Raw genomic sequence first — 27363 nt, 5'->3', positions numbered from 1 at the left:
TAAAAACAAAAACAATTTAATCAAAACAACTGGAACTAGAACTGCAAATTCGTTGTCTTTCTGACATTGACACTAAAATTCTTCTGATTCTGATTCTGAAAAACAAAACAAGACATGGCTTTTGGTTTTCAGAGTGTAAATTTGGACCATTTGTCTGCTTTTGAAGATTCGAAAGTCTTTAAATCTTGGACATGTCAAGATAGGAATGGAATATTCTAGAACAGGGGTCGGCAACGTACGGCTCCACAATAGCTCGGCTAAAGTTTTTAACTACAGATGTAACAGCAAGTGCAAGTTTTAAGTTTTTCATGGAATAACTGCACTGAATTTCCACAAGTACCAGTAACACCCATCCATCCATCCATCCATCCATCCATCCATCCATCCATCCATCCATCCATCCATCCATCCATCCATCCATCCATCCATCCATCCATCCATCCATCCATCCATCCATCCATCCATCCATCCATCCATTTTCTTTACACCCTTGTCCCTTAATGGGGTCATGAGGGTTGCTGGTGCTTATCTCCAGGTAACATTCCGGGCGAGAGGCGGGGTCACCCTGGACAGGTCGCCAGTCTGTCGCAGTACCAGTAACATATTTTTTTTATCAATTTTTCTTGTAATTAGTTTGAAAATTTGCTTCTTTTTTTCACAAATATCAACAGCCTATAGAAGAAAATGTATTTATCCTCTTTTTGCAAAATGAGGTTTTTCATTATTTGAAAACCTTAAATAAATAAAATGCTGAGTCTTTTAACACACTTTCTTTAGTATAAAATTATAAGTTGTCTTATTCAAGAAGTCATGTAACGTTTGGGGTTCTAAGTGAGCTCTATGTCGAAAATAAATGCCTCTGTAGACGCTAAAGGTTGCAGACCCCTGTCCTAGACTGAAGCAGGTTCTTTTAAAGACAATTTCTGAGCTTTAGATCCATTACTTTTGAAAAAAAAAAACTGTTTAGTCTTTTTATTTTTCTGCTGTCATGGCCAGTTTTGCCTGAATTGAAGCTGTGAAGAACAAACATGTAGTGAAATGGCCCCTCATTATTTCTGAATGAGTATGGATTCAGTCATTAAGTCAAACAGCAAAGCTGAAATCAAGGCATTATGCAGCAAATCAAAGATGAAGCACAGCCATTTAATTTGCATCAATGTGTCTTTTTGTCTTCAGACATTGGAAGAAGGAAAAATGTCTGGAAAATCAATCATTTTCTCATATTTCGTTTCTTCTTTCCCTACCTATCCAAACCTAACATGTTCCACATTTTTCCAGACTTTTCAAGACTGTGTAGGAACACTGACAACAAACATATTTTCGTTTCTAGACCCTTTATTTATCCCAACGTTTCCTCCCCAGACTCAGATTTGAAGAATTTAAGGGCAATCGGGCATACATATTGAAAAAATGTCCTGCACGCATTGTTTCCAAAAAGGTAGGAATGAATCTTTCATGCGGTAAGCAGCAGAGTCGAGGGGCGGGCGGGGCGGAGTGAGGGAATATGTGTATGAGCTCAGATTTGACTGAGTGCTTTTGTATCCTTGAATAATGAATGTGGTTAAATGGATGTAGTGGGAACTGGTATGGATCACTTGGCTCATTTGTATGCTTTGCTTAGGTTAGCGAGTGCGGAACCAGCCTGCTATGTTCCGCTTTGAGCAAAGCAAACGGGCCGGCGGAGGGCGGCGGGGTAGAAAACCGAACATCAACACCGGGAAGTTCGACGTGCTGCTGCTAGCTAGCTAGCTAGCTGTCCAGCGTTTGGACCGAGCCTTCCTCGTCCGCTTACACGGTTTCCCGTTTTCAGTTTGCATGTATTTTGCACTAGTTGTTGTCCAACAGGAAAAAATAAAAATATTTTTAAGCAAAGACGATTTATGGATCTTTCTGTAGTTTGTTGGGGTTAGAAAGCCTTAAAAACAAACTGTTTTTGGGGCGCCTTTGTGTTGCTCTTTTTGAGATTTTTAGTTTACAGACAGGTCCTATTTATGGGTATTTATGATCACGAATTAATCTGTGACTATGAAACACTGAGAAAATATGTGGTGAGTTAGTTAAATCATATCTAACAAGAACGGCAGTCTTATTTTCATGCAGGGCCAGGCTGGTCAAAAATGAAATCATTTGGTTTTGTCGTATATTTAATTTATTTGGATATCTGAAACATTTACATTTGACAAAAAATAATTCAGGAAATCTAGAAACAGTCTACATCTCTGCACCTCAGTTGAATGAGTCCATGAAATCCTGCTAAAATGATGTAAAAAGTCTTGTGCTCGCCTTAAAAATGTAAATAAAGATGTTAATTTCGGGACTTAATCGATTTAGCTTATGTTATTTGATTCTAACTGATTTGATAAAATTCTTCTGCTTCTTGTTGAGGTGGGAAATTGCTCACGACCAATACAAAGGCAACACTGCCACCTTGTGGTCTTTAAATTGAAAGTCTGGGGAAAAAAAGTTTCAAACTTGAAATTACATTCTTTATTATGATACAGGTTTTTTTTTCCATTTATCTTTCAATAAAATCTGTTCATAAATATTCTCCTTTATATTATAATAGCTTGCAAATAATCACCCACAAAAGTATAACAAAGAGAGACCACACAAAGAGACTGTAAATACTGTAAAATATGAAACACAAATAAAGACAAAAGATTCATGCTCTAGCCTTATAAACCCAGTTTGCGGAAAAATAATTGAATCTTAGGCTGAATACGTTGGAAAGTCATTGACGTTACACAAAAAATTAAGTCAAAATGCACTTAAAATGCTCCCAGACTAGAAGTATCAAGTTCTGCATCATCGACATAATGTGAAAGTACAAACAGAAAGCTTAGAAAGAGGCGCATTTCTCCGGAGGAAAAGTTTTGGCAATTTGCACGGATGGCTACCCGTTGCTTTGGAATCGGGGTTAGGCAGAGAAACGGCGTTGCCTTTGTTCAGCATGCTGTGTGATCAGAGGCATGCTTCTGGATGTAAAGGCACTCAGCGTTTCCTTTAGGCATCCCCCATCCTCATCCTCGCAGCTTCTCTTTAATCCAGCTTTTCGTGCCTCAGAGAGTGAAAGGGCCGAGTCTTTCAGTTCACTTCTTGGAGATCGCTTATGCCTCCTCAGTCCACAGCCTGTCCGGTGCAACTCTATTTTTGTGTCAGAAGACTGAATTTGGTTCATTTGAAAAGAAGGCAGTGATTAGTCTCTCAGATATACGTTAAGTAAGTTGCTGAAGAAGAGTCAGCAATCGGCTTCTACAGCTGTGAAGAGTCACAGACTCACAGTGCTTCATCAATCGGAAAAGTCCAATGATCAGTCAGGTGTCCAAACTATTGAATGTGCTTGCTTTAGATTATGTTGCGTCTACTGGGATGGTGATCAAGTCAGTTCCTTCGTAGATCTTTCATCCAATTTGTTCCTTCGCATGACTTTCGTGCCGTAATGGGACAGTTGTTAAGTTACATTGAAGAAGTCGTTTTTCTTCTTAGCAACAATGCTTAGCAGAGGTACATCGCTAAGGAAAAGTAATATGAAGAACTTAGCAACTTGTCAAAAGTTTCAACCAGATTTATGTTGCGTTCCAGACATCTTAGATACAGTGACGTTAAAAAGGTGTTTGCCCTTTTACAGAGTTCTTCAGTTTTGCTTCTTTGTTGAACTTCAAAGTTTCAGCTCATCAAAAAAAAAAAAATTCATTTGCTAGAGGAAAATGCTATCCAAACCAACCAGTTTGGTGTAACTTTTTTTTGTTTCAGATGACTGAATTTGGTTCATTTGAGCCAAATGAATCAAATTCATTACTGCTTGATCTGAGGAATAAAGAAATCACTGAAATTCAATCAGTCTGACAGCATGAAGTAGGACAAAAGATCTCAAAAAAGCAACAAATCATGCTCTGATGTAGAAACATTTAAAACACATCAGAAAGTCAGTAATATTGAATCAAATAAAACATCTGATTGTTATGAAAAGAAAAGAAATCTGTAATTGGGCAGACACTTTTTCAAAGCATCGGCTGACATTTCAGACTATATCTAGGAGGGAAGATATTGATTGCTCATAATAATAAAACAATTAAATATCAATTTGTTTTCATATGTCAAATTGCATGGAAAATATAGAAACTTTGTACATAAGTTGGTCTTTTGAGACAAAAAAGCATAAACAATAGTCATCAAAGTACATGTTAGCTAGCTAGTTTTTTTGCTAGTTAGCATGAGTATTCACTTTACTAGGGAGCTAAAGTGAATAAAAAACAGACAATCCAAGTCTGACTCACAGATATAGGTTATACATCCATATTTCAAAAACTCTAACTTATTGTTTAATTTATGACTCAACTGTTTATTTTTAAAAGGACTCGGGGCGCACCCCTTACCCTGTGTTGTCGTCTTGAAGATTCAGAATAGATTCATTTTGTTTCTGTGCTTCACGCTGACACCAAGTTCAGTAAAGTCTGCTTGGTAAGGCAGATTTACAAAGCGGGGGACAAAAAAAAAATAATTAAAAGCATCTGCGCGATCCTGGGAACTGCCAAGAAGTTGGTGCAAATTTGTATCGACTCTCAACTATTTTATGTTCCACATACATTAGAAAATACAGCATCTCAAAGCATACATTGAAAAACAGAGCTGATGTTTTAATACAAGGAAATAACACAGTGTATGCTGCTGGTGAAATCCACACAGACCCATTGGTCCCACAGTGGCTACCTTGGATTAACGCCAAGGTTAGATTCAGATTGACGAGACGGTTGGACCTACCAGCTAAACCTTCATTCAAACCAGCAGAATCAGCATGATTAGGATCCATCTTCACATCTTAAGAGCTGGCAGAGAGCAAAGCAGAGCGGTAAGTCGATTGTATAAAGTCGTGTGGCGGAAAAGAAAAGTTCCAACTTTCAGCTAGCCTTTTTACAGTATTCACACTGTACCGCGCAGAGCGTAACATCCATGTTGTCGTGTCTCAAGACCCGGTTCCTCTAGCAGTACTCCTCTCCTTGCGGGTCGGGTAGGTCGTTGAGGTCCAGGAAGATGGAGGCGTTGGAGAGTTTGCGGCCGCTCGTCGACAGGTCCAGCAGCTCTTCGGCGGTGCTCGGCACCGAACTGATGTACATGTCCCACACTTGCTCCGGAGAGTCCAGCTCCAGCAGCTTCTGCTTGATCTTCAGGTTCTTCTCAATGTTCCTGCGCTTGTGCTTGAACTCCAGGATGGTTTTGGTGTAGCGGTTGATGGTGGTAACCGAGGACGCCATGCAGGCCGTGAAGGAGCTCCACGCCAGTCTACGAAACAGAGAACAGAGCCCACTTTAATCTCGGACGATAAGAAACATTAACCACTAAAACGGCTTCAGTTTGTATCTAAGCATATTATTTTATAAATGTAACGTTCAATAATGCTAATAATTCTAGGAAGACAACCACTTTTTTGGTAAAAATCCTTAAACAGTTTGATTTAAATTTAACTGATGATGTTGCTTCAGTCAAGGGTTAAAGTGGATAGCCAACTTTTTGTGGATTCACCTATGCATGAATCAAATATGGAAAATATACAAAAGACAAAGCAGCTTTAGAAGCTGACTGTAATGCTACTAGACACACTATTAGCTGGCTTCTGAAAAGCAGCCAATCCATGAATTAGATTCATTTTCCTTTGTGCTAATTGGCTGTACCTCAAAGCGTGGGGCAGTTCCTATTGAGAATATTAATACATCTCATATTGAGAGCCTTTTCACTTCCATTTGAAACTGCATCAATAAATAAACACTACTATCAATAAATAATTCAAATAAATGTTCCCATGAAATAAAAACAAAATAAATATTGAAGAAAACATTTTTTTTTTTTAATGGAGAGCTTTTTTTCCCAGTTGATCTGTTTATCTCATTCCAGGATTATTTATGCATTTATTTATTTAATTGTTTATTCATTTCATAATGCTGTTTTACTTTGTGGCACTTTTCCATGTGTTTCATACAACCAGGTAAACTGTACTCACATGTACGACCAGCTGTAGTCCCACGTTTGAGGTTTCCAGTTCTCTGGACCCAGACTGACGGTCAGCTGGAAGGCTGTGGTGAACATCATGTGGGCCACCATACCTAGCAGACCTGCCTCACACACAGAGAGAGAGGGGGCATGTGACTCACACACAGAAACTACTGCACTACCACAATGTCCCCACTTGGTGGCAGCATTGCATAAAGGAAACCTGGGACACGTTAATCTATAACCTGACTCACTGAGAGTTTTTCCCAGATAAGAACATCTTAAAGGTGCAGTATGTAACTTTTACTAAACGTATATATGTGCTTTTACATATTCATTAACAATACATGGTGTCACTTTCTTTCTGAAATGCTTTTGTCCTTGCTTCTCTTTCATAAACGCGACTACTGAAGACTGAAGTCGGCCGCACTGGACTTTATCGGGGAGTATCAACTTTAACGGGGGGCCTGAAAATATAAATTAATGTCACGTTTTTTCAGATTGCTTGTGAAATAAATCTGGAAATGTGAGAAAGAAGCCACAAAACGACCTTTTTTCTTTGTGTCATTTGTTTGTTTGTTTTTTAATTCTCGCTTTCCTTACATGAACCATTGAATGCCTGCGGAGGACAACAAGTGTGAAAACAACTGGAGCCTCTCAATCCGATTACCGCATAAGCTCCTTCCCCTCCCTCCGCCAAATCCCTCCACTGAACAGATTCAGCAGCAAACACCTACATTCCCATCTCCTGCCTATCAATGCTCATGTTTCATTTTTAAAATATCCTGGCATTACAACGTTGTCATAATGCCATGTAGATGAGGGAAGGCTTTGCCTCGGGATGAATGACACATTTCTTGTCCCTGCATGTGGGGAGGACGGATGTTTTCTTCACAATCATTCCTTCTGAAGTGGATGAATGTCACTCTGTGTGCGATAAAGCACATACATAACATACATACATCCAGCCTCAGGTACGTGACACTGCTACTAATTCTCCTTTGAAGACGTTGCTTTGGTTTCCCAGTATTTTTTTATTTATTTTTTTTATCGACCACTAGATGGCAGCAAAGTCAGAACAAATGATTTGACGCCATTACCGATTTGGTCTCGAACAAAACAAATGGATTAGATGATTATCTGGAAGGCTGCAGACATTTGGGCGCACTATGAACACAGTATGTAAATTTATACTGATAAATTTATACATACACAGAAACAAATTGTGTATTTTCTAAGGTTCAGTCTGCTGGGTAGTAAAAAACCCAAACTTCTGGGTCACATTATGGTATCAAATTAAGATAAATTATGATCTTGTGCTTCCAATTTGTCAAAAATAATGACAGCCTACGTTGTGTTTTATTTAAATTTTACAGGTTATGACAGCAGAAAGCAGTGTATAATTGTGAACAGGAAGGGAAATGATACACGGCTCTCTTTTTTATTGCTAAATTAAATCTGAAAAGTGTGGTGTGCATTTACATTAAATCTGCAGTGTCTAACTTTTATGAAAACATGCTTTTCACATATTTGTTAAAATTATCATTGTGTTGTGACAGTGTAATAAGACTGATGATCTGTGAAAAATGAAAAAAAATCGAGCTCCTCTGTCTACCTTCTCCCAGTAGCAACTACAGAAATGCACCAGTCAGCCAGAAACAATCAATCAGAGCCAAGAGGAGGGTCTTAGTGCTGTCAATCACTCATCATCTGGAGTAGAAACACGTCACTGGAAATTATTTGGACTTCCTCATAAAGAGCCTTTAAATAATCTTATTTATTTTCATGATCAGAATAAATTGAGCTGAACTGACCAAACTGTAAAGCTGAAAAACACACAAGAAACAGTGTTGGCAGCATCATGCTGTGGGGAAGTTTGTCTTAAATAGCGTCAGAAAAGAAAAACTAGGACTAACACAGTGAGAGCATCTAGTGTCTAAAGCAGAATCCTTCATCATGAGGTAAAATCAGTGGTTTATTGGTCTGTTTAGCATTTAGCATGATCAATGACAAATGAATGCTACACCTTTCAGATTTCCAGTTATACCAAAGTTTAAAAAGCATTTCTTTTTCCTATTTTTCTATAACTAGGCATGCCTAGTTATTTTTCTATAACTAGGCACTACATATCGTAAAACAAAATACGCAAAATACAAAAACATGAATTTAGTGGCTGGAACGTGACAGGATGTGAGAATGTTCAAGAAGTCCTTTTGCAAGACTTCATTTGGAGGATAATAACCTCCAAATCTTCAACACGAGCCACCCTCTCATGTGCAAGTAACTCTCCTCGCTGCCTCCATGTGTATTCATGAACGTGGAACAATGGCGTCCTCCTGTTATGCTCGGTTGAAGTTAAGTATTTTACATTTAGCAGGTCACAAACCGAAGCGAGTCAAAAACGTGACGATTGGTCTCCGAACTTCAATCGACAGAGCGATCAAAGCAGCAGGCTCCGTTAGGTTGAAAACTGATTGGACCTGAGGAACTACTCATCCCGATGCGTGTTGGGAAAGATCTCTCAATTGTATTTTCCCCTTTGCACTTAAGTGAGTCACTTGTATTTGCAGTCTAATCATGGGATTCCCAGAGGTTCGTGAGTGGGTGACTCATTTTGCAGAGTGTGGTGGAAAAGCTCTGCAGAAGTGTCTCTTTCTCTCTCTGCTGCTACAATACCGTCTTATTTGCGAACATCCTTTGGGGATACAGTCAAACAGTTGTAACTAGGAAGCACATTAGCTGGGCAGAACCTGTATCAAGTTAGGATACACTTTTCCACCAAAGTCCTTAGTTTAGTCAGACTTTAGTGGATGGGAAGACTATGGAAGCACCAATCTACTTTTTCACTTCCAACACCGATATCTGAGGTTCAGTATAGGCTGATACAATCCGATACGGAAAAACAGAGCTGAATTGACTTAAAATGATTCTTAGTGATTCTTATAAATGCAGTGAATAACAAAATCTGACAACTCTGCACCAGTGCATCACACCAGTAGCTTCACAAGCTCGATCAAACATGAACTTCAATTTGTTCACTCATCGCAGTTAGGAGTAGAACATAAATAAGAAACTGATCAAACAAACAAAAACAAAAACATGGTCAAACATGCAGAGAATAAACTGCAGCAAACCGTTCAAATAGTCCAGAAAGTGTCATTAGGAATTATAAATATAATGTGAAATAAACAAAAAAGCATGACGTCGTTCAGAGCACACAGCATAGATCTAGAATGCATAGATCCGTCCTTATGGATCTGGCACATCGTCACCAAAACCAGAACAAAGAATGGCATGTTGGTCACCAGGTCTCCATAGCAACCATTTATTTTAACGCATTTTACCCGAGATTCTAATAGTCATAGAGGGTGGCACATGCTTCCTGCTACTCTCACTCTCAAATCCTTGTGGATAAAAAATACAACTTTGTGCTTTTGTTTTTTCTACCAAGATTACATTTTGCTGTTAAAATTGGAACCTGACTCATAGCTCTAATGGGCTCCAGCTTCTACATATCGTAAAAAATGATCTTCTTGTTCCTCTGCCATCGTCATCTCACCAAAATAAAAAAAAAGAAAGAAAACTCAGATGCCTTCTTATCATATCATGCATGATTGACAACAGCAATAAACTTTAATTTGCGCCCTTGTATTTTTCCTCCAGACCTCATTACCATAGTCTATCTCCTGCTACTCATCCCATTAAAAAAAGGAAACGGCTTCTGGAAGCCTTTGCTTAATTCAAACATTTTACAAGTGCACTAAAGCCTCTGCAATGTTGTCAGCTTAGCCTGGGAAGCTGTTTAGAAGGCAACAAACGGTGACAGATCTTCAACAGCAAACTGACAGCGTGATTTTCGCTCTCCAGCAGGACAGAAACAACTAGTGATGGGTCCAGCAACACCGATGCGTCGGCGCATGTGTCAAGCCCATAGACCAAAACCCGTGTCGGTGCGCGTATTGGTTTCAGCAAGTCACGTGACCGATACAGGAACTGTTTTGAAAAGACATTAACGCGCCAAACTGTGTTTATAAGGAAGCGAATCTGTCAATCTGTCAAATGCATTTGCCAAAYGAATTCTTAACCTTTTACAGCGTCAACTATGGAGCAGCCTCAAACGAAAGGTTTCCGCAGTGTGGGACCATTTTGATCTTATATTGGAAAATATATATTTTTTTCATTTTTGTTGTTTCATCCGGTTCTTGTCAGTTTCTACTTGATCTATCTGAACCCAAATTCAGCTGAAACTGATTTTTAGTTTACTTTCATAACATGTGCAGGTTAAGTGTCGCATATGTTTAACTAAACTGTCTTATTTAAATAAATCCACCTTTTCAATGCTGAGGCATTATGAGGCCAGGCATGAGAATGAAGTCTCAGATACACCTAGATAAACTCAGATATGCAGCCATTCTACAAATTACTCACTTGTTTTTATAAATCATTTCCTATACAGTGAACCCTCGCTGTAACGCGGTTCACTTTTCACGGTATCGCTTCTTCGCAGATTTTTTTGTGCTGTTTTTTTCCCCACAGTGTTCTGCGTCCTGATTGACCGTATGATTGGTAAAAACAGTTTTTTCTTCTCTTAAAGCCCGATTGATGCACATGTACATCCGCTGACCTGAAAACAGGTTTTGTTATTTGGTTTCAATGTAGAGTATTTATTTATGCTGTGTAATAACTCACAGCGTAAAGGTAACTACTTCACGGATTTCGCATATCACGGGTTACTTTCGGAAAGCAATCCCTAAGAAAAACAAAGGTTCGCTGTAAATGTAGGGTTTACTTAAATTTTTTCTAGAGCAGGAGAAGTATTGTCAAAATGTTGTAAAAACTTTGTTTTTAAATAAAWATTTGTGGGAATAAAACAGTCCAATCATCCTCATTCCAAACATATTCACTTAAATTTTCACTTTATGGTACATGTTCACATTATTTATTGACTGTAGATCAAATATATTTTAAATGTAACTGAAGATATGAAATAATACAATATATAATATTCAATAAAATACAAAGACTTAAATCTTATTGTATAGACTTGGTCATCAAATCACTATGTTGCCTGTAGGAATTTTTAATGTCCAACAGGTTTCAGTATTGAGTGACACAGTATCGACACAGWATCGACACAGTTTTGCTATGTGTCGAAACGATACATGATGCCTCATCTACCCATCACTAGAAACAACACAAACCTTAAGGGGTTTCGCCTCCTCCTTTTCTCCAGACGACTGGCTAGAGCAGCTACAAAACACCAAAGCACAACCATGAGAGTATAACTCAGAGACGCYGARTTCAAGCCCTGTCAACTCCGAATGAAAAGACGAATCGTCTTAAAGCACAAGAGTAGGAGTGAAGGATGGCCGACAGCTCTGTTATGATATAATGATCCCGAAGACGGCGACAGCTGGCAGAGAAATATCTTGAAGTATTTTATGCTTGACCAGATTGTGATGAAAGGGACGCGTCATTTGAGCGGCGTAAAGGCGCATGTCCAATTTCAAGGCCCAGTTTGATGCGATACTATTTAGCTAGCTAGAGAAGCTAGCTTATCTAGCTTCACGTTACAGCTAACATCCTCTGTGCTTTTCTTTACATGCTTATCCCTGTTCGGATTAGCCACACCAGAGAAAGAGAAACTTCAAGGAAATTTATAAACAGCTGAAACGCTGAAAAGCTAAATTGACCCACCTGTTTAGAGCTGCCTTTGATTAGCAGTAAACGGAAAGTTGAGCAACATATTTGACGTATAATGATGATTTTGACAATTTGACACAATGCAATATTTACTGCTTGCATTCACAATACACAAAGCAGACAGATGACTGCTCTAAAAGCAGAAAACAAACTATGCCGCAGGGCATTCTGGGTAAATACAACCAAAACAAACGTGAGCGTGTAGCGTTAACGGGAGAAATGACAAATGAGAAATCGTACAACCGCTAAAATCTGACGCTACTCCAGTTTTTTAACATTTTGTGAAAAAGGAAGTTGTGCTCAGGGGCTGCACAGTGGCACAGTTGGTAGAGCTGTTGCCTTGCAGCAAGAAGGTTCTGGGTTCGATTCCCGGCCCCAGTCTTTCTGCATGGAGTTTGCATGTTCTCCCTGTGCATGCGTGGGTTTTCTCCGGGTACTCCGGTTTCCTCCCACGGTCCAAAAACATGACTGTCAGGTTAATTGGCCTCTCCAAATTGCTCCCAGGTGTGAGTGTGTGGGTGCATGGTTGTTTGTCCTGTGTGTCTGTGTTGCCCTGCGACAGACTGGCGACCTGTCCAGGGTGTATCCCGCCTCTTGCCCGGAACGTTAGCTGGAGATGGGCACCAGCAACCCTCCCGACCCCACTAAGGGACAAGGGTGYAAGAAGATGGATGGATGGAAGTTGTGCTCAGTGTTTTCTTCTGAGGTTTTCATGTCATTTCCTTAAGTGGTTCTTGGYGCAGCGYCACCACAGGCGAGGAGGGGAACATAGCGGAAAGAGTAGTTAAAATTKTGGTCCCCAATCGAACTGAGTCTACCGGACTATAAGGTGTGAAAACATTCTCAGAACGTTATTTTGAAGACGGGTTAAAATTTACACTGTTCCAACATTATGAATGAGTATAATCCTTATTTTTAAGGCCTGTACTTAGCTAGCTTTGAGGACTGACCCCAGTGTAAAATGAGAACAGCTCTTCAGAAAATGACTCTTTTTACAGCCTTTCTAAATCTGACTTGTCAAGTGAGTGGAACGCAGCGCGTCRCCGCYGTGGAGCCGCGTATCTTTCACTGCTGATTCACAGCTCAGASACGGGAGCTCAGCATCACTTTCACAGAGTGGATTAGAGAGAAGGTCACTGTTAATTCCTCCGCTGAGAGRTGGAGGCAGACAGTAAACTAGCGGGAAATCTTCTAAGGGGCTGTGGGGCTGCGGCTGGCCCGACTGTGTGACTGGAWCAGTGCCGGCAGGGGATGCAGAGCTAAAYGCTCGCTTGTTCTGCAGCAGAACCCAAATCAGATGGAATTGGAGCGTGGTTTCTTTTCCCCCTGACAAACGTGTCTGCAGAGATACAGCCGTACTGTGACATGTTCATGTGTTAACTGATTATTGGAAAGAAATCGCATCRCTCTGAACATCAGTCCTACAGAAATGCTTTTAAAATGTTGATTTTAACTATTAGAGATTTCACTAAAATGACTTGTGAACATCTCAGAGATCAGCAACAAGTGTTGTAGGATGAACACTGAGTGCAGTTTAATTCACAGTCGTGTGAATCATTCCTGAAGAAGCATTACATTTCTTCTCATGTGGGTTAAACATGGAACTAACCAGTATGTTTTAACCATTTCCTCAAACATTTCACCACAGTTAAGCTATGTTATTGCCATAAAAGTAATTATTCTAACTACCGTTATACAAACTATAATCTAGAAGAAAACAATCTTCTTATTACTAAGGTATTAAAAGACTAGCGAGCATATGTGTTGTGTGGCAAGTTTGTCAGATTTTACYATTTCCATGACATGAGAAAAAGTTATTTTATAAATTTATGGAAGGTTCCAGTGGGAAAAAAAAGGTTTTTAGAAATTGAATAATCAATTTACTGAGTCACATGATTTCCTCGACTGCATCCTGAGAGTGTTGTGTTGCAACAATTTTCATTCTGCAATGAATCCAACTTCTTTTTGTTTAGAGGAGAATCAAATCACCTCAACTTGTGTTTACGTCTCATGTGTCCTTAATGCAACTCGCTATCAGCAGAACACACGAAACAAATGTCGATATAGTTTAAATATTTTTCAGGAATTAAAAAAAAAAGTCTATGTTGTGTTTTCTTTCTTAATATGTCGTTCTTAGGGAAACATTTATCATATCTTTTATCATTTATCGTGAAAACATTCTTGCCATGATAAAAATTTCAGTTCAACTGACAAAAAATGCTTTTTTTTTCTTTTTTTTTTTTTTACTGTTTTCTCTAATTTTTTTGTCTTTTTGCAAGAGCATCAATGGATATCAGTAAATCAGTAAAGAGATGTCACACTTCTTTAAGAATATTATTTGTAAGAGGAATGTTTTTAAAGAGCAGCTTGTAGTGCTATGAATGTTACMTTACGCAGTTACCTAAAAAAGTGGAAATAAAATTTGTTTTGCCATCTATTGATATAACAATCGCATTACAAAATATCACGATAAAATTTTAAGTCCACATCACCCGTCTCTGATCAGAGTAATACCAAGTTGATTACAGAACGAGTAGATAAACTCATTATTTCAAGCTCAATCATATCGCAACCATGACAACCGGATTACCCGAGAGCACGGTGAAGATGGCAGCGAAGGCGTTGAGCTTCAGGCCGTCGATGACGTTGCCAATGTGACAAACTTCTAAAGACATGAGGATGCCCCCGGTGGCCAGCAGCAGGATGTACAGGCACTCTGCCACGATGCACAGCCACAGCACTCCTATGGAGACAGGAGGTTAGCACGAAGGAACCACAAAGACAAAGAACAAACCCACATCCACATGGTGGGGGGTTGAGTGGATGGTGAGAGGATGAAGAGGAGGGAAAACATCCTTATACAAGGATGAAGACAGGGGACAGGGAAGGATGCGAGGATGGATGAGGAGAAGTGATGAGAGGAGAAMGGTGGATCAGTGACCCCCTTCACCCATATCATTAACCTTCACAGACAGAGGGAGGACACTCAGAGCGATGTGTAAGGAAACGCAGCCCGTCCTGAGTCTGGCTGGATCAGTAGRGGCGGGCAATTAAAGTTTTATTACCATATTTTGTGATGCTGTTGTGATAACAGTAAAAGTTACAATAAGATCTATTTACAGCTTCTTTTTTTTTTAGGTAACTGTATAGCTGTGATTKAGAGGCACAGCAATCGCAGCTCCACAAATACTGTTCTTTAAAAACGCACCMATTTGTAAATACAATTCTTTAGGATGCCAGTTGCAAAAAGTAAAAATAAAAAGTATGATTTTTAACACTAAACTCCAGAATAAGTTAAAAAAAGAAAAAAARCAATGGAGAAACTCATAAAACTGTCAGATTTTGGATGGTTTTGAGACTCGTTAGCTGGAATTTATTGTCACAATGATAAATCAAAACTTTTTATCATGTTAAGAAATTTATTGAAATAAACGATACGATAAATGCGGCGATATTAGCAGGTAAATAGAAACAAAAAGCCTGTTGCCATAAACATCCCAGAAAGTTCTACACAAGCGATTTTATAGTATTTTATAAAATAAATGCCTGTWAAATGGGCAAATAGAAAGTATTAAGTGCGGTTACTGCAGCATATTTAAAGACATTCTACAAAATWTATCTGCAATCAAAAGCATTTAATTAAGTGCCCTCCATGAACATGTACCATGATATGTAAATGTAATCACAACTACAGACTTTAGCACTCAGATGTACAACAAGTGCTCTACCACTGATTGGGCTTTTCACCTAAACTGTTGTTTCACAGAGCCTCTCGGTTTGAGCCAGTTTATGCTGCAGAGAGACGTAAACTGTTAGTTGCCTGGTTACAGATTTTCAAGTTGTTTAGAAATTTAGTGATTTTCTTTTTGCAGCAGGGAAACCGTGTTTGTTTTTGGCTCCAATCAGTTGTGATGTTTAGTTTTGTTTGGTGGAGGGAGGCGATGGAAATAGCAGTAACCTTTACAGATGCATTAAATGTTGTGTGTTTGAAGAGCGGAGCAGGACCAGTTCATYGGAAAGTTCAGCGTCATAAAGTTGGGTCACTTCRTACCTGACTTCATCACAACGCTAATTTACGATGGATCTAGAGCAGATTATTTGTCTGGATCAAGACTATGAAAAGATGTAATACTTCTGTCTGTAACAATCTCTTTACCATAAGCAYGAAGCTCTTCATGCCCTTCAAAATGCAACATGTCGTGTCCAAACCTTTGTTTTCASTCACTTGTATAGTTCTTAAGAGTTCAATGTTGCACATTACACCCAGCACATTCTAACCTTTGGATATAAGGAATCTACAKCTGCTGGATTGAGTCATGTTTACTTTGCAATTCATTTGGCATAAAGAAGATTGAAAACAGCACAAAGATGCCAGGTTTAAGCTGCTGTTGCTGTCAGGTTTAGTTCAGTCAGATCTCTTTAAGAAAACCTAAGTAGCTTGAACCCACTTCSTGGTCTTCGGGAAACAAATTTAATGCTTTTCTCCTTGATAAACGGATCAATCTTTTGCATCACGTTCACCTACAAAAACTGCCGTGCTTTTGTTTTTGACCAATTCTGAGAAACGTGTTGGAATCCTACAAGACGTGGTCAACTACCAGCAACGTAAGCTAGCGTCCAGACAACAGAGAAGTGAGATTTTTWWAAAAAGTGAGGCTAAAAAGCCAAAATGAGGCATTCAGCCGTGAAAACAGGYAGCGCACAGAGTCTTTCATTAGGACTAATGAGGACAGTATAAYTATAAAGGCTAAATTCACATGGTCACATTTTACTGAAAGACACAGCTTTAAATTTTAAYCAAAGCATACACCAGCCTCCTTAAGATAAAAACTATGTTGCTCTTTAGCCTCATCATCTGGGTTCTGTAAAAATTACTATAGCAACAAGCTTCTTCTGAAACTGTGACGTCTACAGTCCTTTTCCCAAAAGATGCTGCTGCGCTGCTTAACACTAAGTTGCATTATTATTATTATTATTATACCTGAAACAATGTTACACCTGCAGCTTTCAGATTTTCTGCCTTAAAGTCCAATAATAACCAACAGTTTGGTGAGGGGAAAAAAAGCCAGATAACCTGGAAGTTACAATTCACATTTTGTCACATCATACCAAAAACCACAATGTATTTTTGTTGGAATTTATAGAAGAGTCCAACAAAACCAAGTGTATAATTGTGAGGTTTTTTTTACAAAAAAATTGTAGCCCGTGGTTAGCTCCTTTTTGTCCTTCCACCTCTGTATGTGTAGTAATGTCGGTGTAAATCCATGTGTTTTTTAAGAGCAGAATCTGTGAGAGTAGTTTGAGTAATGCTCATAGAKCCTTTTGATAAAAGCTGTCTGAACTTGTGTCATTTAAAGAAGAACGCGCAATAAATCCAGCCTCTGAATAAAGCCGGCAGAGACATCCTGTGTCTCACCCATTCAAGGTATTACGCACACATTAACTCGGTCTGAATTTTCCCATAAAACTCAAAATATGTCTATATATCCTCACCTCTTTCGTTCGCCGGYGCCACATAAATGAAACTCCGACATTTTTCACCTGAAAAACAATGTAAATGAGACATTTAATTGACACCCGGTGACAGCACAGCCACCCCTGCACCTCACTGATAAATAAAAATGGGACCTCATCTGTATTCCAGCATTTTCCCAGACTGCGACAGAAAGAGAGCTTCAGGTGGACTTTGAGGGGATAAAACTGACATGAAAATAAAAAAATAAATAAAATAAAAAGAAGAAGAAGAAATCTCGGAATGATCCAATTTGTCAAGAGATTTGCTTTCCGCCTCCATCCTCCGTTTTTGAGGAMGTCTGCAGCACAGAAACGGAGTCAGTACACACAAAATGCTTCTATGGTGTTCTGAAGATACAAATGTTTTTCTCTATAACGTCAGAGTCACAGCTGGAGGTCCAGCACCTCTGAGGAACTGTCCTGTAAGTCATCAGTGGAGGATTTCCACACAATAAGGAAGAAGACAGAAAAAACAGCAGATATCCGACTTTTAAATAGGTGCTGAATAAGAATAAAGAGCCACTTATCTCTTACATTGATGTGTTTTCTAAAATGTGTCCAATCCTATCACTAAAAACTGTTGTCTCAGAAAAAAAAAAAATCTATTTCCATGTGAATAATTTTTTTTGTGTTTTAAATTGCCTTTCCAGTTTTACAGTGTATATTTCAACATAATTTAATGAAAAACAACAAAATAATATTGTTCATTTTCAACTTTCAGTATTTTATATTATGCTTTCTTTTGCACTTTGTCTGTAAGGTGGAAACTCTTGAGCTTCCTTAACAACTTCAACTATTTCAGCTTTCTGTATCTTTACACTACAATGGGTTACGTTGATTTTAAAGAATGATGGACCAGTGCTGCATGATATTCACTTTAAGGAGGAGAAGATTAATAGCTATTATACAGYGAGATATTATCAACACCTCGAAAATAAAATAACACTAGTCGTTATCTCACATGTCAGAAGCAGCATTCAGTTTAGTTTTTACTGTCCCCCACTCGTAGAAAACGTGGGTTAGAGTCCCAGTTGAACAATGTTTAACTAAAGTCCTATGGGATTTAGAGTCCCAGTTAAACAGCATTTAACTGAAAAATCTGGAGGTTTAGAGTCCTTGTCAAATGGCGTTTTGACTAAAAATCTGGAGGTTTAGAGTCCTTGTCAAATGGCGTTTTGACTAAAAATCTGGAGGTTTAGAGTCCTTGTCAAATGGTGTTTTGACTAAAGGTTCTTAGGAAAGAAGCCCAGAAGGTTAGCGTCCCAGTTGACAGCGTTTCAACTAAAAACCTAGAGGTTAGAGTCCTTGTCAAAAGGCATTTTTGACTAAAGTCCCAATGGGTTGGAATCCCAGTTAAACAATGTTTAACTGAAGTAATAAAAGGGGTGTGGGTTTAAWGTTATCTTTTTTAATCTTTTTTTTCTTCAAAATCTCTCCTTCTTGCTGTTTATTCAATGTCACATGCTGTTTTTTTATTATTTTTATTATGTAAAGCACTTTGAAATGCCTTGCTGCTGAAATGTGCTATACAAATAAAATGTGATTGTTTGATTGAACAGCCAATATATTCCCAATATGTTAGCAGTTCTGATGRCCAGCAGCCTTGTATGTCTGGGGTGGTTTTTGTGCACTTACACTGGTTTTCCAATAGGGGGCTTTGTACAGATGGACACTACAATCAAGAGAGGTGGTTTATACCCAGATAACCCACAAATACACACACGCACACACATCATAGTGACGACTATGCATGAAGGAGATAAGTAGGTTGTCTCGTTTGTTAAAAAAAAAAAGTTTTATGTTTTTTTCCTAAGTTTTATATCAGCTTATTTTATTTTATTCTTTTTAATAAAAYTCCRAACAATTTGCTCCGCCAAATTTCCACATTTCTGCTGGATGACCCGCAGCACCACACTGAGAAGCAGACTTTAAACTCTAATATTTCCATYTATTTGCARAGGCATTTTCTCGGATTATTCTCTAAATCTTGTCAGAGGTGTGGCTGGTCWAACCTGTTTTGATTAAAATCGCATCTAACAACTCTGACTCCGTCCCTTTCTGCATGTGCCRGGCTCTATGTGACGCACCGCTCCGCGCGCGCGGTCCCCCTCGCCTTTCCGGCGGAACTCACCGGTCATGTTGATGTTCTGCTCGCAGGAGAACCAGATGCCGGTGTGAAACTTCCTCATCACGTACTTGTCCTCGCCGGTCTCCCATATGTACTGCACCAGCCGCGTGTCGTTGATGTTGGAGCTATTGAACATGATGCAGAACGCCTGCTTGGTGGTCACCAGACCGGTGCAGAACGGCTTCACCACCTTGCGCGTGCCCTCGCACCAGTAGCTGGTGGTGAGAGCCGACACGGCCAGGAACAGCGCCAGGAAGTTCAAGGTGAGAGCCAGGGAGGCTCTCCGCCGCCGGTCGATGCCCATGACAGCCCCCCGGAGCGCGGTGAGAGGAGCGACGGCGCCCGGAACTTAATCCTCCCCGCTGTGTGTGTGTTTGACACCGGGTTCAGGCGACTTCTCCTCCTCAAATCCTCATAATCCAGTTATTCCCGTTAACGTTTCCTCTGCTAATTAACATCTGCTTCCAACAGTTCGGCAGTCACATCTGCTCCTCCAGCGACGTTACTTTTCATACTGTAGCCCCCCCCAACTCCCACTTCCACTTAAACACTCCCACACACGCGCGCGCACACACACGAACACAGTCCTGAGCTTCACACGACTCTGCTGTGTGCCACTGCCGTGGTTATTAGTGTAATATTGGCAGTATGTTTAATATTTCCTACAGTCCCAACTAAAAACCAGCATGAAGCTCATCCAGCGGTTATTTTTTTCAATGTGGGTCACATGGGCAGTTGTCCAGGGCAGCATGAAGGAATGGGGGCACAAAAGCAACAGATATGACAAATAAAAAAAAAATAAAACAGAACTTGAAAGTTTCTTCACATAGTGAATCAAGGCAATTTATAAGATGAGTCAATTCAAATACAATTTAATAATGTATACATTCAAATTCAGTTTATTGTCAAGACTGGTTACTTATTCATATTTATTTATTTTTATTTAACCAGGTATAATCCCATTTAAATCCAAATCTCATTTACAAGAGGGACCTGGGCAGAAAATCTGCACCACACAGTCTGATTACACTAAAGTTTAACAAATTAAACCCCAAGTTTAAAAGCAATGACACTGATTAATGCAATCACTAAAAAAAAATGTTTGTCAAATGAAACCCAACAGTTGACATCAAGTTGTTGATTTAAAGCATTTACTCCCCCTTCATTAGTATGTAGCAACAACGGACAGCTAATCTTGAAAAAAGTTTTCTATTGCTTTACATGCATGTGGTCAATTGGGAGTCGGGATCTTTTKCTATTGGTTAGTATGGCGACTATTTTAAGGGATTGGTGTTGCACTGTAGTGTAATTTAGACATTTGTTATGAGTTGGGGTGGCTCTRCAGAAAGGTTGCAGACAGTAGTTTGAAYGAAAGAGGTTCCTGTTTTCAACCAGGGCTGGTACAGATTTAGTTCTGAATTGGTTCTGGAAAAGAGCCGGTTTCCTTTCCCTCTTTTATCGGAGTAAGTATTAAGTCATTATCAAACTATTATGAAGTCAGTCAGAAGCAAACTATTTTGCCARGATAAAACAAACTCATTGTTGAAATACACAAACACACACATTCTTCATTAAYTGCAGTTTCCACCTGCAATTAATRAAGAGAAACAGAATGTCAATTTATCAAGAATTTTGCAAGATGTTTTAAGTTGAACTTTTGCTACTTTTTATACTTTAATAAATAACGTTCCCTTATAAGTATGACAGTATACAGTAAAAACTGAAGTCAGAGTGCAACAAGATACCGTCTGTCTTCACACACATTTCCTGAATGCTGAAACAGAATAAAAAAACTGGACTAAGTCTTAACTTAGAGGTGTGTACAATCATGAAATACAAGCAGGTTGTCGCAACTTTTTAATATATATTTCCCCTCTAACATTTTTTAAAGTTGAATTATACAGAATAAATGCCATTAAAAGTGGAAAAATAGTTCTGAAATGATTTATYGTGGTCTCATCACCTGCACGCTCTTTGGAGACACTGTGCATTTCCCTCCCCAGATTTATGGTTTATTTTTGAATCCATTTCCCCTCCGTAGCTGGTCATTCTGTTAAAAGGAGAAAAACTACCTGCTGACAGCAAAAGCTTATCAGTCTGTAAACAGACAGATAGCAGCTTTTTGTAATTGCTACCCAGGAAATTGCAATGCTGGTATTAAATGTGGGAGGGCAGGACAGTTTTCAGTCTGTCATAGTGATGCACAAGAAGGAAACTGTGTGTAGGTGACAATTTGAATTGTCCTGTTTGGGACAATTTTTCATGCTTTGATGCATCATGTAAATGTTCCTTTATTTMAATAATCCTGGTCAAAACTTTAAAATAATATATTAAATACAGAGGACACAAGTATTCAAGTTGGTCTTATTGAACATCAAAATACAGAAATGCACCAACAGAGTAACAGCAGCCTTTTCAAGCTGCTGCAGCCCTGTGAGCCTTATAATGTCTTCCAGTTTCAGCTCCCCGTCATATTTTTCTTTCCCAGTGTTCAGCTTTTATCATTGTAATTAATAAGAGTGATTTATGCACTGCTGCAGCTTCCCGTAACATTCCTCATAACCTCGCCTGCTGGGTGTGTGCGCGCACATTTTTATGTCTCCCAGGGGCAAAGATGCAATCGATATAGGGTGGCTCTGTCCACAGATCATGGATGTGACACAGTTTGGTCTGGCGTGCATAGCCAGGCCTTGTTATCCCCATGCAAGGCTCTCTGTCACCTTCAGGATGATCTACGCTGTTGCCGTGGGACAGAAGCAGGAGGATTCGCTCCGTGCGGAATGGCTCGTTGAGAGGGGCCAACGCATCCCGCCTTGAAGCTCGAGAAGGATAAACTCCAAGGGCGTGCGAAGAAGCACAATCCCATCAAATGCGATGACCTTGAGACCAGAGCGACTCGCGCTTGAGAATCATATTTGGAGAAGCAACAGAGGCAGAGAGGTGAGACCTGGACAGGCGCCATCGCCGCTGGTTTGCATAGTCAGCATGCGATTGAGGAAGGGTGACATTCCTGGCGCAGGTCATATGCAGATGTGGAGAACATAAAAATTTTACATTTGACTTGACAGCAACATCCCACCAGATATACACTGCCTGGCCAAAAAAAAAAAAGAAAGGTCGCGCTCTAATATTTCATTTAACATTGTTTCAATAAGCTTTTGCAATGTCACGAGATTTATTTCCATCTAGTGTTGCATTCATTTTTCTTGTATTGATGATGGGAGAGACCAACCGTCGAGCAAAGTTTCTCCATAACGTCACAAAGATTCTCTATGGACTTCAGGTCTGAACTTTTGCTCACACTTTCAACCAATTGAAACTGCATCATCATCCTGGAATATCCCCGTGTCATCAGAGAAGAAAACAGCCTATTGATGAAATAACCTGATCATTCAAGTCAGGTGATCTTACAGTGTGACTGAACCTAGACCCTGACCAAATGCAGCAATGGCAGATCATATAGCTGCTGCAGGAGACATAATGCATGATGGATTCATCACTTCATCTGCTTCTCTTGGATACCCTGAACAAGGTACTATGCAAGAGGGTAAATCTGGACACATTAGATCACATGACCCTCTGTCCATCTCTCTAGAGTCCAATCTTTACGCTGCTTTGCATAAAGATTGGAGGTTGATGACTCCATGACACTTTCAATTTGACTCATTTGGATTTGATCAAGAACCAGATTTGTTCTTTGTAATTTCTGTCCAGTAAAACTATTAATCTATAAATCAATAGACAGGTCTATATAAAGATATAATCCATGTTTCTGTCTCATATTTNGTGGTCTCATCACCTGCACGCTCTTTGGAGACACTGTGCATTTCCCTCCCCAGATTTATGGTTTATTTTTGAATCCATTTCCCCTCCGTAGCTGGTCATTCTGTTAAAAGGAGAAAAACTACCTGCTGACAGCAAAAGCTTATCAGTCTGTAAACAGACAGATAGCAGCTTTTTGTAATTGCTACCCAGGAAATTGCAATGCTGGTATTAAATGTGGGAGGGCAGGACAGTTTTCAGTCTGTCATAGTGATGCACAAGAAGGAAACTGTGTGTAGGTGACAATTTGAATTGTCCTGTTTGGGACAATTTTTCATGCTTTGATGCATCATGTAAATGTTCCTTTATTTMAATAATCCTGGTCAAAACTTTAAAATAATATATTAAATACAGAGGACACAAGTATTCAAGTTGGTCTTATTGAACATCAAAATACAGAAATGCACCAACAGAGTAACAGCAGCCTTTTCAAGCTGCTGCAGCCCTGTGAGCCTTATAATGTCTTCCAGTTTCAGCTCCCCGTCATATTTTTCTTTCCCAGTGTTCAGCTTTTATCATTGTAATTAATAAGAGTGATTTATGCACTGCTGCAGCTTCCCGTAACATTCCTCATAACCTCGCCTGCTGGGTGTGTGCGCGCACATTTTTATGTCTCCCAGGGGCAAAGATGCAATCGATATAGGGTGGCTCTGTCCACAGATCATGGATGTGACACAGTTTGGTCTGGCGTGCATAGCCAGGCCTTGTTATCCCCATGCAAGGCTCTCTGTCACCTTCAGGATGATCTACGCTGTTGCCGTGGGACAGAAGCAGGAGGATTCGCTCCGTGCGGAATGGCTCGTTGAGAGGGGCCAACGCATCCCGCCTTGAAGCTCGAGAAGGATAAACTCCAAGGGCGTGCGAAGAAGCACAATCCCATCAAATGCGATGACCTTGAGACCAGAGCGACTCGCGCTTGAGAATCATATTTGGAGAAGCAACAGAGGCAGAGAGGTGAGACCTGGACAGGCGCCATCGCCGCTGGTTTGCATAGTCAGCATGCGATTGAGGAAGGGTGACATTCCTGGCGCAGGTCATATGCAGATGTGGAGAACATAAAAATTTTACATTTGACTTGACAGCAACATCCCACCAGATATACACTGCCTGGCCAAAAAAAAAAAAGAAAGGTCGCGCTCTAATATTTCATTTAACATTGTTTCAATAAGCTTTTGCAATGTCACGAGATTTATTTCCATCTAGTGTTGCATTCATTTTTCTTGTATTGATGATGGGAGAGACCAACCGTCGAGCAAAGTTTCTCCATAACGTCACAAAGATTCTCTATGGACTTCAGGTCTGAACTTTTGCTCACACTTTCAACCAATTGAAACTGCATCATCATCCTGGAATATCCCCGTGTCATCAGAGAAGAAAACAGCCTATTGATGAAATAACCTGATCATTCAAGTCAGGTGATCTTACAGTGTGACTGAACCTAGACCCTGACCAAATGCAGCAATGGCAGATCATATAGCTGCTGCAGGAGACATAATGCATGATGGATTCATCACTTCATCTGCTTCTCTTGGATACCCTGAACAAGGTACTATGCAAGAGGGTAAATCTGGACACATTAGATCACATGACCCTCTGTCCATCTCTCTAGAGTCCAATCTTTACGCTGCTTTGCATAAAGATTGGAGGTTGATGACTCCATGACACTTTCAATTTGACTCATTTGGATTTGATCAAGAACCAGATTTGTTCTTTGTAATTTCTGTCCAGTAAAACTATTAATCTATAAATCAATAGACAGGTCTATATAAAGATATAATCCATGTTTCTGTCTCATATTTTTATGGCATTAAAAGGATCTGGAACTTTTGTTTTTCCACTGAAAGCTCTGGTTTGCACAATAAATGCCATGTGGGTGAAATTTTATGGATGATACTCTGATGTCCCATTCTCCTGAAGGCAACAGAGCTGCACCACCAGAAACTCGCAGAAACACTGAAGAGAAGAGTTATGAGTTATGATTAATGTAGTTAATGTATGTTTTAATGTTGCAGAGCTCAGTCGGTTTGCAAATAGTTAAAAGTTTAAACTGGCATGTTGTACATCTTTTATCTGGTCATTTTGTGGAATATTTAACAACGAGAAAATGGCAAAGAATAAGAATATTTTTACACTCTGATTGGCTGCTGTTAGGCCTACCAATTTTAATTTAGCTACAAAATGGAGCTGTATTTCCCTCAGCCCAATGTTGATACCTTGAGATGCCATGAGACCTAAATTCTGAACATCATGGAATGGAGTGCATCTCAGTTTTCCATGTCTACCATATAACCAATCATTTTATCTTTTAAAGTGGTTCTATTGATCCTGTGTCCAGACAGAGGGATAATCAGTAGCCCAGCATCATGACCTGTTTGTTCTGAAGATCCTGMAGCTTCCACTTCTCTTCCTAACATGGTGCCTCCTCACCCTGACTCTCAYACTGATAGGAGGAACCACAGAGCTCTGTTAGGTTAAAGCTCATCTTCTGAAGTTGGGATATTTTTCCTCCAACAGGTTCCAGAGGAATCACCTCAAACMAGRTGTTGGWCWGGATTTTATTTCAMTKTCATTTGTGAATGTTAGAGCCTCATTTTCAACAGTGGAGCTAAAGGTTGAAAAAGGTTATTTTGGAGAAAATCTCATCAACATCAATATTTCCACTAAATAAGAGGCAAATAAAAATTGTTTGATAAAGGAAAAGCCTCAGACTCTGAGCCTGACAGCACCAAACTATTTTTATATTAGACAATTCATTTAATTTCACACAATTATTTCGGTAGAAGCCATTTGTTTGTTAAATACTTAATGAAACATATTTACCATGTTTGATGTTTGTTGTAAATAACGTAAACTCACACAGAACGAGGTAATTAGTCCAAGTTTGTCATTTATTGAATGTTCAGAAACTACAGCGGCTGTGATGCACCAAGACAAAGGTAAAACAACCTGAACAGGTGATCAACTCTAAACCACTCGCACCCTTTTATTCTCCGTCTCTCTGTCATTTAAGCACACTCATTGTCATGGCAACCGCCTGCGCTCCACAAGCCGACCAGAGATTACGTTAAAAATATAACATTCAGTCCGTTACGATATTAGGTTTGCAGCCTTGATATTTATTTTTGCGATCTTTAGTAAGCCTCCCTGAACACAGCGGTGGTTGATTAGTTAAATTTAAACTCCTGCTCTGCTGGTTATTTTGATAATGGAACCGAAACGCACAAAATTGCGTAACACCTTGTTGAAACAATAATCACTGAGATTATTATTGTTTTTGGGTCATTAATTTGAACATGTTTTGTTGATTTTTTTTATTGTTGTTCTTTAATAAAGTTACGAACATTTTGATCAGGAGTCAGAGGAGGACGTGCTGGTCTCAGCGTCCTTGCGGCGTTCAGTTTGTCACCCAATGCCGAGATCGACTCAAAACCTTCCGCGATCGACGAATTCCACCGCTGCTCTAGCAAAGCACGAACAGTTCAGAAACAATATGAAATGGGGAAAAAAGTTATTAACTCATTAAGTCCTGTTTAAGATTGTTCTTGAAAACCTAATCAATCACGGCTGATTAGTGGGTGCACTCACGGCTCACAGTGAACCCACTGATTTTTTACAGCACACAACCGCTCCACTCTCTTGCAGGTACTGGGTACCCCCACTAAATCTTTTAGGGGTACGCAGTACCCTGCCTTACCCCCTTGCTTTCACCCCTGATTGTATCTCTGGGTGATTAACAGCCTTCTGCAGCACTTGATGGTCATGCAATAATTTGAATCAGCTGTTCTGGAGTAGAGGCACATCTAAAACATGCAGAGCAGGGGGGGCGCTGAGGACCAGGGTTGAGATACACTGGTCTAGACCTCTCAGGTCTTCTGGATCTTGTCTGCTCTGCATCTCCAGAACCAGAACCAAACGAGGAGAAGCAGCACTCAGCTTCTATGTACCACAAATTTGGAATAAACTTCCAGAAAAATGTAAAACAGCTGAAACACTGAGTGCCTTTAAATCTCAACTTAAAACCCACCTTTTCAGTGTTGCTTTTGCCTAAAAGAGAGTTAGAATGCGTGTTTTTATGTAGTTTTTCATAAAAACACGGTGGCTAGCGCCAGCCAGCTAGCCAGCTAGCTAGCTAGCGCGGTGGAAACCCTCGTTCCTGTGTCCAGGCCTGGCTAGCTGGCCAGCCAGCTAGCCAGCCAGCTAGCCAGGCCGCC

General features: G+C 39.7%; 1 protein-coding gene across 1 annotated transcript; it reads right to left on the bottom strand.

Moving 5' to 3' along the window:
• Positions 1 to 1122: 1122 nt before the first annotated feature.
• gsg1l2b (gsg1-like 2b) lies at positions 1123 to 19886 on the bottom strand. The gene is made up of 5 exons (XM_008437755.2): positions 19334 to 19886; positions 17182 to 17229; positions 14279 to 14431; positions 5996 to 6107; positions 1123 to 5280 (listed from the first exon to the last, which is right to left on the bottom strand). The coding sequence occupies exons 1-5, from the start codon at positions 19632 to 19634 to the stop codon at positions 4980 to 4982; spliced, it is 915 nt and encodes a 304-aa protein (XP_008435977.1). The 5' UTR covers positions 19635 to 19886; the 3' UTR covers positions 1123 to 4979.
• Between the last annotated feature and the right edge of the window lie 7477 nt (positions 19887 to 27363).

This window comes from Poecilia reticulata, linkage group LG19, assembly GCF_000633615.1.
Source record: "Poecilia reticulata strain Guanapo linkage group LG19, Guppy_female_1.0+MT, whole genome shotgun sequence".
Lineage (NCBI taxonomy): Eukaryota > Metazoa > Chordata > Actinopteri > Cyprinodontiformes > Poeciliidae > Poecilia > Poecilia reticulata.
Note: the sequence above shows the minus strand (reverse complement) of the source record. Positions and strands in the feature narration are given on the sequence as shown.